The sequence below is a fragment of the Pseudorasbora parva genome, chromosome 18 (genome assembly GCF_024679245.1).
Source record: "Pseudorasbora parva isolate DD20220531a chromosome 18, ASM2467924v1, whole genome shotgun sequence".
In the NCBI taxonomy this organism is placed as follows: Eukaryota; Metazoa; Chordata; class Actinopteri; order Cypriniformes; family Gobionidae; genus Pseudorasbora; species Pseudorasbora parva.
This window is the reverse complement of record NC_090189.1, coordinates 28,316,166-28,332,405: the sequence shown is the minus strand read 5'-3', so window position 1 is coordinate 28,332,405 and position 16,240 is coordinate 28,316,166. Positions and strand designations below refer to the sequence as shown.

General features: G+C 41.9%; 1 protein-coding gene across 1 annotated transcript; it reads left to right on the top strand.

Annotated features, from left to right (window-relative positions):
* Positions 1–5,254: 5,254 nt before the first annotated feature.
* Positions 5,255–6,193, top strand: LOC137046266 (olfactory receptor 8G17-like). Its single transcript, XM_067423404.1, has one exon. The coding sequence runs from the start codon at positions 5,255–5,257 to the stop codon at positions 6,191–6,193; it is 939 nt and encodes a 312-aa protein (XP_067279505.1).
* The last annotated feature ends 10,047 nt before the right edge of the window (positions 6,194–16,240 follow it).

The window sequence follows — 16,240 nt, the reverse complement described above, 5'->3', positions numbered from 1 at the left end:
ATTAATTAAAGATTTAAAAATCCATTATTAAAAGTAATTTCCTCTGCATGAAAATAAGAATATAAATAATTGTATTTAGGTTATGTTTTCTCCACAAAAGAATTATGATCAATAATCATAAACAACCTCTAAATTATTTTGATAACGTTTAATCAGCTGGCCTAAAGATGATCTGAGCCAAATGATTTGACAAATGTTGCAGAATGACACATTTATATGTGAACGATTTTTGTCGTTTATGAAACACTTTCCAATAAAATTAGTTATCGTCTGCTTAATATGTGTAAAATCAAGTTGAGTAGTTTGAAGTGATGATTGTTTATGATTATGCATAATATGAATTTTAGTGCCAACTTTATAAAAATATAACATTTAGTTTTAGTTATAGAATAGGTTTAGCAGCACGCATATAGAAGAGCAGAATAAAAATCAATCATGGCTCTTGACAAAATAGCTTTTATAGCATATTCAGTTCATACAGTGAATAGTATGCAGTTTTATATTTGATGACTTTATTCGGTTAATTATTTCTTACTTAAGTTGGCTAGACATGTCCGAAAAAATAAAGACAATTGATTTTCTTCTTGTTTCAATTGTGTTTATTTGTCCTATTACTCATAATTAGCATCTTTCATTGCTTATAATTTACTTGTTTGTTTAATTGAGTATTTATTTATTTTTTACTTTAACCTTTCAATTTGTGGCCGATCTTTGAGAATTTACTGAAAACAACATATAACAACATCCAAATAAACATATACCCTTACACCCTATGGTCTATATTCATAAATCTGGTCTTATTTTAAACTAGACAAATGCTGTTACCCAAGAGTCATAATAACTCAATGTAGTATAGGAACAGAGTAAAACCAGGTAAATATATAAATATAAGTGACTTTTTTTATTTAAATTCACTCAGGGAAAAAAAATGGGTGAGACTTTAATGTTAACAAATAGCCTAGAGATAAAACTAAATGACTGATCATGTTTTGATTCAAATTTAAGGATGATACTCTTAAAAATGTTAGCCTAGAAATCTAGACGCACCCTAGAGGCAGCAAATCTAATCTGCCGCGAGTAACGTCTAGCAACTCTCAATACCTTCTGAGCTGTAAAAACCAAACTCTGGTCAGGCCAATCACATTGTCTATAGAGTCCATGGGAGGGGCTTAACATGATGACGTCAGTGTTGCGCTAGTAAACATAGAAGCTGGCGAACGGCGGTCTTTCGAATCAGCTTTGTCCGCGACTCTGGAAGAACTGGAGTTAAGATTTTCTCTGAGAAAAGAACAAAGAATGGCACTGAAGTCATTCTTAAAAAGGGAAGATTTGTCCAGAAATTTCTTATGATTTTTTTAAAAGTGGGGGTGCAGCCCAACAGGTTAAAACACACAAATCAAAAACAACACAGCGTGTCGAAGCGGTTCAGCTGTAGATTTGTTTCTGGTTTTAATGTTACTGTCTGTGTCTGTTGTGTCTAGGGCTAACTCGCTGGTGCATAATTGTGACAAATGTCGACATAGATTGACGTACACATCATGTCCGCATCAAATCCGCTTTGGTTGTTCACACTGCAGCCGCATTGGAAAAAATCAGATCTGGGTCTGATTCAGGACCACTTATGTATGTGGTCTAAATCTGATTTGAAAAAATCAGATCTGGGCTAGATTTGCGTGTTCACATTACCTCTGACGAGGTCTGACCTGGTCACTTGACCCCCAAAAAATCAGATTTGGGCCACTTTTGCCTGCAGTGTGAACGGGGCCTAATAGGACCCCTCGGGCTCGTAGGAACCTTGGGGATATAACCTGGTCTGGAGTGAAGAAAGGCCTTCACCATGCCAGGCGCAAACTCTAAACATGAGGGCCCTACCGACAGGGACTGAATGTCCCCAATTCTTTTAAGGGACGAAATGGCCAGTAAAAAGATGGTCTTAAGTGTCAGAAATTTCTCTGGCACTTCTTGCATAGGTTCGAAGGGGGCCTCAGACAAGCCCTGCAGAACAATGGCCAAATCCCAGGTCGGGACGCTCGAATGTACCACCGGCCTCAACCTTAAAGTGCCACGGAGGAAACGTGTAACTAACGGGTGTCTTCCCAAAGACACTCCACCCAAAGGAGTTTGGAAAGCAGCTAAGGCCGCCACGTACACCTTTATTGTGGAGGGGGTCAACCCTGCTGAGAATCTCGCCTGCAGGAACTCCAGCACTGTACCACTGTATCACTGTGGAGGAGTACGGGTGGTGACGCTCTGTCTCTGTTGCGCCCTGTGTGAGGAGCTAGTACTCGGCTTTTCCTTGGGCTGCTGTTTTTCTGCAGCAGCCCCTGGGACCTGGACCCAAAGAGGGAGGAATTGTTTCAGCACCGCTGCCTGTTTTCTAGACTCCTGGAACCTCTCAGTGACAGATTGTACTTCGTCAACGAAGAGGCCTGCAGGGGACAGCGGTGCGTCGAGCAGAAAGCTCTTCTCCCTCTCCTTAATTTCGCTTGAACCAGAGATGCCTCTCTGTGGCCACCAAGGCTGCCATAGAACGGCCCACACATCTGGCCGTCTCCTTGGTGGCCCGCAGAGCAAGATCGGCAGACTTAGGAAGAAACTGCAGGGCGGGCTTCCAAACCCCGAGACGAGGCACTGGACGGTGCAGGTGAGGGCTGAGATAAGGCTGGGCCCGTCTCAAACCCCTCTGCAAGGTCCATTTGTGAACCCCATGACTGAAGCCGCCGCTCTGCCTCGGCAGCAGCGGGGCCCGAGCCGCGGGTAACACAAGCCGAAGAACTCTCCTCGAAGAGTGCCCGGTGGGAGCGCAGCGTTCTTAACGGAAGCCGCTGACAATGCTTGCAAGCAGCCCTCTCGAGGGCTGCCTGAGCGTGCTGTGCTCCCAAACAGGCTACACACAAAGAATGAACACAGGGATGAACACACCTTGTGAACTGTTCGCTCGCCATAATATCTCCTTTTTTTCTTTTTATGTTATAATATAATGATATATTTAACAAAGGTGGAAAAATTCTCTCTCATAGACAGACAAAAACAACAAATAGACAGAGAGGTGCACACAGATCGCTTGCTGAAGGCACAGAAGCTAGTTTCTGTTTGTGTTCGCGGATACTTTATAGTTTTCGGTCGATGACGTCAACCCCGCCTATGACGTTCGATCTCCTGATTGGACTGGTTCTACACGCGCTTCACGATGCAATCACACAGAGGCGTTCTCACAGCATTTCGACGCAACTTGAGTTCCCAGATAGGGAACTTTATGCAGGGTGCTAGAGCACACAGGGCCTGAGTTACACACTTTCAAAAATGAATTTATATAACAAAATCAAAAAGCGCCTAATTTTTTTGGGTGTTATAACAGCTTACACAACATATACTTACATGTTTATCAATTTTAGCAATGTTTTATGTAACTTTAAAGGGTTTCCTGTAAAATGACACCAACATTTTGAACCTAGACCACTGTAAGTGTGTATGGGAGGCTTTTCAATTTGGGTAGGCCAAATCCAGGTGGAAATGACATCAGAGTAATTTAGTGTAAATACATTACTCTGTGTAAAACAAATGCGAAAGTGATGCATATCTCCAGAAAGTAGAGACTCTCCAGAAAGTAAGCTTTCAAATGGTACCACATATGACATCATAGCCCCTTCACAGACATTTAAAATGGAAAGTATATACATGATGATGTCATTCCCGACCCTGCACAGGGTCCTTGGAGTTTTAGCCAGTCTTCGATGTAATTCAAAATGCGAATGCTCTAGAGTCGCAATGGAGCCAGCGCTACATCCATGCATTTTGTGTATGTGCGGGGTGATAAGGCTAGGCCGAATGGAAGAACCAAAAATTGGTAAGCTTCCCCCTAAAGTGAACCTCAGGAACTTACTGTGTTGTGGCAATATTTCTATGTGAAAATATGCATCCTTCAGATCAATCGTGACGAACCAATCGCAATGATGATTGAGATGATTTCTGAATCATCGAGTCAATTTCATTGACTTATTTAAACACACTTTTCACAGCTGGTTATGCTAAAGAGATTCTCATATGCATACTTCATGCAGCATTGAGTGAATCTTTTGAAAGGGAACAGCATGTTTTTCCTTGCACTCAAAAATGGGCATTTACAACATGGTATAAAAACTGTGGTGTGTTTTGAGACAAAATTTCACAGATACATTCTGGGGACACCTGAGACTCTCACCTCCTCGAGAACTTTAAATCTTATTTTTGTAAGTTATTTACAAATCTTAGTTGTCTCTAATTTCTATTTACATTTAACTAATTGGCCATCTAAATTACATTAGTGGCCTACACTGGTCTATGCACTTACATTGCTCTGCAAGGAGGCGATAGGCTCACTCATGAACGATTTGAAGCCTGTTTGAGGGTCTCAGCACTGGATGACGAGTAGTCGGCTTCACTGGGGAAGGACTGTTGAAGGGAACACAGGTGTGGGACCTCAGTGGCCTACTGTTTAGGCTAGTGGCCAGGTTACATTGGGATATTCTATCACCTCTTTCCTTTTCTCTCACCACCGCAGCTGGAAAAAGTCTTCTTTGCTGTCAACAAATAGGCCCCTTTTTGAAAATCACAGAGAAAGCATGCTTCCTCTAGATATTATTTTATGTTCCACTGAATAAAGTCATATAGTTTTGGAATGACATGAAAATGAGTAAAATTTTGGGGTGAGCAGAATACTAAAATATAACATAATATTTGTGGAAACATTATTATGCTTATGTTTACATACGTACAGTGTCATATGCATTGTATGCATACAGCGATTATGATCATGACAACCAGGGCCATCAAACAGTTGTCCCCTGTGGGAAGATGACAATGTCACAAAAACACCTCTAAACAAAATAAAAGCTAAGGGTAAGCGAACAGTTTTTCACTGAACATCTAGCAACTTGACTGTCACCTATCTTGATAATAACAGTGTGTCGAGTAAGTGTCGTTTTATAAGACAACTAATTTATGCAAGGCATAACTTTTTAACAAAAACAGCTTCATTGTTCTTTGGTTTTTCAATTTACTATGTGGTGAGAAAGTTGTTGTGCTGCACTGTGAATATGTTCAGATAAAAAAAATACCATTTGGGCAATATGCATTTAATAGACTGTTTCAAGAAATTTATGATTGTTTAATAGTATTTTCTAAGAGTTGAATGCAGCAGTATCAGATGAAATGTTATTAATGAAAATGACAAGTTTCTTTTTTACTCTATACAAAGGATTGTGCAGGGCAGACAATGGACAACCTGACGTTCACAAACAGCATTCTCCTTGTGGAGGGACTAAAAGTTACAGCTCAATCTTCCTATCCTGTTTTCATTTTGCTTCTTTTGGTTTATGTCTTTATAATGGTCTCCAACATTGGACTTATAATTCTGATCTCAACAGAGAAGAATCTACATCATCCTATGCATTTTCTGTTCTGTAACTTACCGCTAAATGATATACTTGGTACCACTGTCATTTTGCCACGTTTAATGCAAGACATATTAAGAGAAACACCACAGCGCTATATCACATATGTGGAGTGTGTTATTCAAGCTTATTTTGTGCATATATTTGCAGTAGCATGCCACTATGTGCTAATGATTATGGCCTTTGACAGATATGTGGCTATATGCAATCCACTAAGATACACAGCAATAATGACCAATAAAATGGTTATTAAACTATCAGCATCAGCGTGGGCGCTGTCAGTATTCATGGTGTCAATTCTGTTGGGACTCACTGTACGCCTCTCTCGCTGCAGATCTAACATTGAAAACCCTTTTTGTGACAATGCCTCACTGTTTAAACTATCCTGTGAAAATGTGGTCATTAATAATGTCTTTGGAATAGTTTATACTGTAATTGTCTTTACCTTCTCACTTGGGTCTGTATTTATAACGTATGGCAAGATTGCTACTGTATGCATAACCAGTAAAAACAAATCCCTAAACAGCAAAGCCATAAAAACATGTGGCACTCATATAGCTGTTTATATAATCATGTTTGTCTCTTGTGCCAGTTTTATTTTTCTCCACCGTTTTCCAGAATACTCTGACAGCAGGAAACTAGCTAGTATAATGTTCCATATTGTTCCACCAGGACTAAATCCTTTAGTATATGGTTTACAAACCAAAGAGATAAGACAAAAATTTGTACAATTTTGGAGTACAAAAAAGGTGAATCCTTAGTTTAATGTTTTGTTGTTGTTGTTTGATTGTTTGTTTTACAATATAACATCTAATAATATAAGTCTAAACCTTACTGTATTGCTTTTTTACATATCTTTTTCACTGAAAAATATTATACATATTGAAGGTATTTTATGCATGCTATTCTTATCCTTGATTTCAGTGAGAATATTGGAGGGGGGGGGGGGCACTTTATATTATAATAATTTTTAAGTATTTCTCACCCTTTAGGCTATCATGTATCTATTCGATAATAGTATACAATGAAAATAAGCAGTTGTATTTGAAATAGAGGGCTATTTTAACTGTAGTGAATTGGACGGATAACTACAAGGCAGTATCTATTTTGACTAAATTTATTTATAAAGCAGTAGTCTCTGATAATATTTGTGTATTTGTTTTCTTTAGGATCTTTAAAAATATATTAATATAAATATATTAATATAATATAGCTTTACCACACTGATCTACTGATAAAAATACCAATTAATTGCCTATTGTATAGACCTTTTACATTAACATTTTTAATACATAATTACTGCATACATAAATACATAATTATTGAATACATAAATACATAATTAAGTATCTACAACTGGTACATACTGGAAATGTACTAGTTGTAGATACCATAGTAAAAGGCAAGTGCTTTCATTAAAGCTATTCACTCATGTCTGAAACCTGACAGTTGCTTTATTTCTATGTCTTCATTAATGTGTCTGAAACCTGAACATTAGCATAAATAACATATGTAATATACAAATATACTATTATGCTATTTTTATTTTAATAGCATTTCAGTAATATTTAAACAGTAAACTGTAGAAGCATGTCTTAATGTATGCCACTGTGGTCTTATTGACTTATATTGACTTGTTAAACAAACATTGGTGATTTCAGTGGATTGCAATGTTAATTATGTACAAAAAGTTGTTGAACAAGTACATAAGACATCAGTGTTCAAAATTGTCTCTGTACATTACCCCTATTCACAACGGTAAGCTTATAAAATAATTTGTAATTTGAGATGTCCTATTTCGTAAATGTAATTTTGATGTAATTCATTTTTGTGTGGTTGTTACGTCCCTGGTCTCTCTCTCTCTCTCTCTCTCTCTCTCTCTCTCTCTCTCTCTCTCTCTCTCTCTCTCTCTCTCTCTCTCTCTCTCTCTCTCTCTCTCTCTCTCTCTATCTATCTATCTGAGCAGAAGTGTGGTGTGGGGGTGTGAGAGTGGCACAATTGAATTTGGTTTCAAGGTTGTGGCAGATGGTTCGCCAGCGATTTCGTTCGCTGGAACTGGGAGAGAGTGGCCGGCCCTTTGTACTCGCACAGCAGCTCCGGGACGCATGCCGCAAATGGCTGATGGCTGAGGGAAGCGACACGGACAAAATCATTGACATGGTGGTGCTGGAACAATTCATAGCCCGTCTGCCCACGAAAACAGCACAGTGGGTCAAGTGCCACCGTCCGGAGTCGCTGAACTTGGCCATCCAACTGGCAGAGGATCAGCTGGTGGCGTGCCCTGGGGTCGGCGGACCCCTTCCTTCAGTTTCTCTCTCCACCCCTTCCCCTCTCTCTCTCTCTCTCTCTCTCTCTCTCTCTCTCTCTCTCTCTCTCTCTCTCTCTCTCTCTCACATCTCTCTCATAGGCCAGTCCCGATGCCACGGACTCGCCTGAGCCTGCCACCGGGAGGCCCACCCCAATGGAGGTCTGGGGGAATGAGGGAGGCCTCTCACACCGTTCCGGCACCGCCCAGGGAGGCGGGGCTGACCCAGCTGGGTCCCAGTTTTAACCCTGTTTCTTCCCTCTCTCCAGGCCAATCCCTTGACCCGTTTCCTACCAATAGAGCAGCGGGAAGGTCCAGGCCGGCCTGTTGGCGTTGAGGGGACCCGGGCCACTTCATAGATGTCCAGTTGTCCAGTCATGGAGGTTGGAACACTGGTCCGGGTCCCGGACGTTCCGCGGGCTGCCCTCGATCAGGCTGGGTTGTACCAAATACCTGTGAGTATTGAGGGGAGTACTTATCAAGCTTTGGTGGATTCAGCTTGTAACCAGACCTCCATACACCAAAGCTTGATGCAACTGGGGGCATTGGATAGTGGCCGCATGGTTACGGTACGGTGTGTGCACGGGGATGTATTGAAATATCCACTAATGCCAGTCACTATTCAGTTTCGGGGTCAAAAGCATAAAGTGGAGGTGGCAGTTAGTTCCCACCTTCGACATCCGCTTATTTTAGGTACAAATTGGCCCCTGGTTTAGGCTATTATTGGAAATGTTATGTGCGGATGTGTCTTGGGAGAACAGAGAGCACGGAAGGGGCACGGTGGTGCAGCTGGGTGAGGCTGAGCCGGGACCTCTGGGAGTGGCTGCAGGGGAAAAGAGCGCTGTTGTTGGCTGGGCATTTGGGGATGACCACCAAATTGAATCGTTTAATGACCCGATTTTTCTGGCCGGGCATTCACGAGAATGTGCGCAGATGGTGTGCCACATGTCGTGAATGTCAGTTGGTAAATCCACCGACCGCCCCAAAAGCGCCATTGCGCCCTCTTCCTCTCATGCAGGTCCCCTTCGAGAGAATTGGTATGGACCTCATCGGGCCATTAGAACGAGGACATCGATTTGCATTAGTCCTGGTGGATTATGCAACCCGATATCCCGAGGCAGTAGCGCTCCGCACCATCTCAGCGAAGAGTGTGGCGGACGCACTGTTTAGTCTAATCTCCCGAGTGGGAATCCCGAAAGAGATTCTCACTGATCAGGGCACGGCGTTTATGTCACGTACGTTACGCAAGCTCTATGAATTGTTGGGCATTAAATCGCTTCGCACCAGCGTCTATCACCCACAAACAGACGGCTTGGTGGAGCGATTTAATCGCACTTTAAAGACAATGATTCGTAAGTTCGATCAGGATGACGCCAAAAATTGGGACAGATGGCTAGAACCCCTGTTATTCGCTGTGCATGAGGTCCCGCAAGCCTCCACAGGGTTTTCCCCCTTCGAGCTTCTGTATGGGTGTCAACCCCCGTGGTGCTTGATGTCATGCGAGAGGCTTGGGAGGAAGGACCCTCTGAGAGTAAAAACAAAATTCAGTATGTGTTGGACCTGAGAGCGAAACTCCATGACAGGGGAACTAGTAGCGACAATTTGCACCGGGAGAAAAAGTACTCGTAATACTGCCCACGTCTAGCTCCAAATTACTCGCCAAGTGGCAAGGACCATTTGAGGTCACACAACGAGTTGGAGATCTCGATTATGAGGTTGTTAGAACGGACAGGAACGGGGCCCGTCAAATTTACCACCTTAATCTCCTGAAAAAATGGAGGGAGGCCGAGTCAGTGATGTTGGCGACGGTGGTGAGTGGAGAGGAGGATCTCGGGCCAGAGGTGAATACCAAAATGCAATCCCTTGCTCTGGCCCCAGGGGGAGATCACCTCTCGCCCTCGCAACTCACTGACGTAGCCCAGTTGCAAGCAGAATTTGCGGACGTGTTCTCGCCCCTGCCCGGTCGAACAAACCTCATTCATCACCATATTAAGACAGAGCCAGGTGTTGTGGTGCGCAGCCGGCCGTATCGATTACCTGAGCATAAAAAGAAAATTGTTCAGGAAGAATTAGAGGCGATGTTAGACATGGGCGTAATAGAAGAGTCCCACAGCGATTGGGCGAGCCCGATAGCTTTAGTTCCTAAAACAGACGGCTCAATCCGTTTCTACGTGGACTACCGCAAGGTGAATGCTGTGTCAAAATTTGACGCATATCCAATGCCTTGGGTTGACGAGCTGCTTGATCGACTAGGTACGGCTCACTTTTTTTCGACATTGGATATAACTAAAGGGTATTAGCAGACCCTCTGATGCCATTATCCAAGGATAAAAAGGCTTTCACAACACTGTTTGGTTTACACCAATTTGTTACGCTTCCTTTCGGGTTGTTCGGGGCACCAGCCACCTTTCAGCGCCTCATGGACCGGATTCTGAGACCGCATGCTGCGTATGTTCAAGCATTTGCGAGCTGTTCTGGGGACGCTGAGAGGGGCGGGGCTGACAGCCAAACCGAAAAAGTGTGCGGTTGGGTGAGTGGAAGTCAGGTATCTGGGTTTGCCATGGACAGGTGCGTCCCCAAATAAGCAAGACGGCAGCAGTTGCAACCTGTCCGAGACCCAAGACCAAAAAGGAGGTGAGGCAGTTCCTGGGGCTAGAGGGATATTTTAGAAGGTTTGTACCTAAATATTCGGACCTCACTAGCCCGCTGACTGACCTCAGTAAAAAGAAAGCCCCAGATGCCGTCCAGTGGACGGAGCCGTGCCAGCGGGCTTTTACCCGGATGGCTCCCCGGCCTGAATCGGGCGGTGGGGGTATGTGGCAGAGGGGGTGTGATTTAGCGAGGTCTGCACGGAGAGAAGGAGCCAGGAGAGTGACGGTAAGTAAGTAGGTCAAGTGCATAATGATGAACACCTGTGTCTGATTGCAGTGATTGGCATGGAGAGACAGTATATAAGCCAGCAGAGAACAGGCAACAGGGAGAGAGAGACACATTCTGGATACTCGTGGCTGGCTGGGACTGCAGAGAGGAGATTGTTGATGCACCAGTTATCTGAGACTGAGTTTAGTAAGCACTGTGTGCGCATGTATATGTTGTGTTGCAAAAGTGATCGAATAAAAGCCACGAGGGCCAGACACGCCCACCCTGCATTCTTCCTTCCTTCCTTCTTTCATTTCTTAAGAGAACATTTGTGTGATAAGGTTCGTGGGGGGGGGGGGGGGGGCTGTCCACCAGCAGAAGAGGACAAGGGGTCGGCTTGACTGCTGACGCTTTTTTATTCAAAACAATAACTCAATTCACTGTTCACTCTCAGCGAGTGTCTATTTCTCTCAGTCACTTCCGGGTTCCGGTTCAACATCCGCGTCCGGGTCAACGTGCTCAATTCCTCTCAGTTCAGGGTGTAGCGTCAGCAGTCCCTCTCTCTCTCCTCTGCTTCCGATTCCACAGGCGTTTTATCCTCTCCCCACGCCCATCACTGGAACAAGATACAGGTGTTATCAATCTGCGTCCAACCCACTCACTTACCGCTCGTCCTGCGGCTCTCTCTCCCGCTGCAGACCTCGCTGAACCACGCCCCCCTTGCCACAATTTGCTACAAAGGTTAATTTATTTTTTCGGTTAGTGTTTTCTGTTTCTTTTCTTTTTTATATAAAATGGACTACACTATTATTACCACCAAGGACATTCATGTATTGAGGAAAGGAAAATTTGCCAGGGACTTGCAGTTTATTCAAAGAAAGAGCTTTATTAGAACAAACACAAACACACAACCAAATACAAAACGTTTGAGATTGAGATCAGTGAGCTCCTGGCTGCGAAAGGATGGAGGTCTCACAATCCATCCAGACACCCCGCCAACGATGCCGTCTTCATCATCAGACATCAGGTCTATGGTAGCGCACTTCCAAAGGCCCACCTCATCCTCAGCTAGCACACGCTGTCTTGCTTCTAGCAGCTGTAAAAACAACCAATAAAGACAATCAGTATTGCGCAATGCACAATGAACTCTTCACAGCTTCTGCCTGCGATGCAAGATCTGGATGTTTGTACCTGAAGCTCCTTCGTACTGTCTCGTAATATTTCTTACATGCAGCTGGAAAACAATTAACGTTAAATGAGAGTGATATGAATAAAAAAAATGTGTAAAAGAACTTAAACAATAAAGGAGAAAATAGAAAAAGTTACTTACACATCAAAACACGCACCTCAATAAAAAGTCATAAAGTGTTTACTACATTCATGTCATAAAATATGATAAAACACTTACTTGTCGAGATTAACATCTCCGTCATCCAAAAACATCTCCTCCGCTATCGAGTCGACAGATGAAACCTCCCTCTAATCTTCAGTACCGTCATCATTCGACTCATTACTGTCACGCCGAACGCTCTGCTTCACTGCTTCGTCGAGTAAAAAGTGTTTCTCCATGATTCTCTCCGCAATCGTCGACCTACCCAAGCTCAAACTAATGTAAACACTCCGGCTCCGGCTATGCGCACAGAGGGACGAGTTGGTAACAAGTTTTGCGCATGTGACTGTATGCTGACCGGTTGATTTGTCATGCTAAAATTGTATATTGATACGTTCAGAATTTCATTGGCTATCAGACAAGACCGTCATTTTCGAAGTCTGATGCAATTGGATCGAATTACTGCCACTCAAAGTGAGGGTGGGACTTTCTGCATCTCGAGCGCTCCTTGGAGGCTTGAGACAACCCCATAGATGCACCGATTGGCTCAAATTATGTGTCAATCAAAAGGGGAGAGTTCACTGATCATTTAGATAGCAGACAGTCGCGACTGTTTATATGATTTCATAGAACTATGGACAGAATAATCTGATGCTTTGATTGCTCCATCAGCTAATGTGAAATGATGCTACTATGCTCCATGGATGTTTATTGAAATATAAAGCAGTTTATAGTTGTTAATGTTGTGTCAAAAGGTACTGCATTTAAACATGTTATTGCACAAGTTTCCTGGCTTCATCCCCATCCGGACAGACATTTTTATGGAAAGCCAATAGAAGTTTGGAGCTTGCAGGGAACAGACATGTCATACCTAGCATCCTTCCCTTATGAAAAGAAAAATATATTTACCAATATATTACTTCAAAATATATTATAATATATTGTAAATACATGGAATAATATATTGATGGTATTATACAATATATTATATATTCCTGTAATATACTGCAAAATATACAAATGATTGCCGTTTTCATATATTGCAATATATTGGAGAATATAAATATTAAATCCCATATATGTGAATATATTGCCTAATGTATTACATGATATTTTCCAATATACTGCAATATATTTTTGTTTCGTTAGGGTTTCTGCCTGTTGAGCGCATTGCTGGGAGATGTGTGGTTAATACATCCACTGTGCATTTAAGCAAGACCAAAGAAAAGGTCACTGTAGTCATGCCACTATGCACAGTGGTTGAGCTCTAGGAGGCTGTGATGTTGTTTGCATGGAATGTAAAAAAAAATTTACCTTTGTGGCAAAGCCTGATTAAAACTAATTACTTAAATAAATTGTTTTGTGTATCTTTTTTTTACATAACATTGGCCATTGCTAATGACACAATAAATAATCTAGCATACTTTCATCAAATATATAAATTCAAGCTAAAGTTTAAGATTTTATCATTAGGCTATACTGAGCCTGCTATTTATACAAAAGATTTTCTTAGAATGAAGTTAAAACCTTTAAGAAAAATATAACTTGGGGTAAAAATCCTGCTACCCTGATTTGCATTTGTATAGCCCACAGCATGTTCATTTACATGTTAAAGCCTCACCTGGAATTAGGGGAAGGGGGGTCATGGGGCGGACAAGGCCCACGTCAATTTCTGACAATTCACGGCAGTTTCCGGCGTTGCCTGCAAATTGCCGTCTGCAGTCGTAAACCTGAACTTCCACGACAATCTACAGTGCCGCTTACTGACGAAAATCCCACTTTTCATGCAGTGACAAGCTCTAGGAGTCGCACGATAACTACGTACACGTTGCGGCATTAGTTTTGGCTTTTGTTCATACAGCGCTCATCCCAGATCAAATCCCGCAATGTTACTAGGTCCCCGACCCGGGTTCAATTCGGTAATCAATTTCGGGACGTGGTTGCTTTCACACAGAAGGCGACCCGGCAATGTTCCGGGAATATTGCGGGTCCGACGTGCAGTGTGAAAGGGGCTTATCAAAAACAGATGTAAATGTAGTGTTTTTGGATCAAGCATTTACTGTAGAGAACGTGCTTCAAGCAATGGGTGAGATAGTTTGAAACGAAAACATAGCATCGGCCTCCAGAATAAACAAAGCTGTGGTCATTTTTCTTAAACTTGTAAACAACCTTGTTGAAAATGGAATTATTGTGTCTGAAACGCTGGTGCAAGTGACGCCTTTACGCACACCGGCTACTAGAGTCACCATTTCTAATGTGCCGTCATTCATTTCAAGTGAGCAAATCAAAACAGAATTGAGTCGTTATGGAAATTTTTCTGGATCCATTAAAATGGCTTCAGAAAAGAAACGGAGGATAAATGGAAATACGGATTCAGAAGCCTCGGTTTCACCAGGTGAACCCAGCATTATTCCTCAGACTTCTATATCCGAGAAGAGTGCTATAGATCCAAGCGCAAAGCCAGAGGGTAGTGGTTTTTTGTCTTTAATGTGAGCTGGTGATAATACTGTAGGACCTAATTTTTTGAAGGATGAAGTTGGTGCTGTTATGGATAAGAAATGTGCTTATGGTGATGACATTCAGTGTATTAGCGGGATACAGGCTAATGCGCTTGTGGAGAGTGAAAACGGTGATGAAGAATTGGAGAATTGTGACAATTGTTCAGAGTTTTTGAAGAATGACAGTTAGTTTTGGAGGACATTTATTCTGTCGAAGAATGAAAGGATTTTCTGGATTTAACTAAAGGGAAAAAGGTTGATGCTGCGACGTTTTTTCCCAATGTAAATACGTTTGTAAAATCAGTGGTGGGGGCTCAGATGGTTCAGAAACAAAAAAGATTTCTGCTGAAAAAATTTCTAACAACTGTACATAAGTCTCAAAAAGATAACCTAAAACTGGCCAAATGGGGAGCCACATCCTTTATCAGTTCTGTTTTAGTAGAGGTTTGGAGAGATCTATATCGTTGTATTTTCTACGTCTCCCGTTTCCCCGTGATTCCTTTTGGTATGTTTCAGTCTTTGGTTTATGTTTTATGATTATGTGTTTTTCCCCCCTTGTGGGTTTTTGTTTTGTATTTATGTTTTATTTTGTAAATAAATTAAACTTTACTGCACTTGAGTCCTCGCACCATTTTCCTTTTGTGTTGATTGTGACAGAATGATTCCACAAAGACTGACAAACACCAGGAGCTTATAAAAGGGAATCAGGGATCGAGGAAACACAGGTGGGAGAAATCAAACACTAATTAGAGGGATTAGAGGGATCAGACAATGACAGAAGCACAAAGGCCATACTGACAAAACCCACATGTGCACACAAGACAGGACAGGCATGTGACAGACACAATCAAAATATAAAATTCAATTTTGGAAATTTAATATTGCACTGTTGAAAGAGAAATATTTTTATGAGACATTTGAATTGTTTTGGAATGAATGGGCTTCAGGGAAAATGATTTTGAGAATTGGATACAGTGGTGGGATATAGGAAAGACACGAAAAATATGTTTCTCAAAATATTTTGTCAGCAGTATACATGTTTTTCAACAAGAAAAAATAAAACAAAACACAAATCAGAACTAGAACATGAGATTTTCAACATTACATCTGGTATGATTCAGAATTATAATTCATATTCAGCTGGCATAATGAGTGAAAAGAAAAAAGTGCATTTGTTGCAAGTGAGGGCTAAAGGAGCCTTGATAAGATGGGGCGGCAGTGGCTCAGTGGTTCATGTAGGTTGCTTACAAACCAGAAGGTTGATGGTTCAATCCCCGGTTCCACCTGACCAAGTGTTGAAGTGTCCATGAGTAAGACACCTCACCCCAGCTGCTCCCGACGAGCTGGATGGTGCCTTACATGGCTGACATCGCCGTCGGTGTATGAATGGGTGAATGTGAGGCAAAAATGTAAAGCGCTTTGGATAAAAGCGCTATATAAATGCAGTCCATTTACCAGTACAAGATCTAATTTTATGTCTGTGCATGAGATGGATGCCCCCACTGCTTATTTATGCACATGTGACTGTAATTCTCTGTAAGGAAGTATTGTGAAGCATGACGTTGTTTTCCTACCAATGCATATGACACGTCAAGTTCTCTATAAGATATATTTTGAACAATGAACAACAAGTTTCTATATGCATATGGCATAGGGTATATTATGCCACATGAAAGCACAAGGTATAGTGCAAATAACCTGTTTATCTGGTAATACAATAAATGTATCGGACCAACTATAAATTAGGTGGCCTTAACTACTATGTATTAACATTGTAATTAATCATTTGATACAATGCACTTATTGTGTACATACA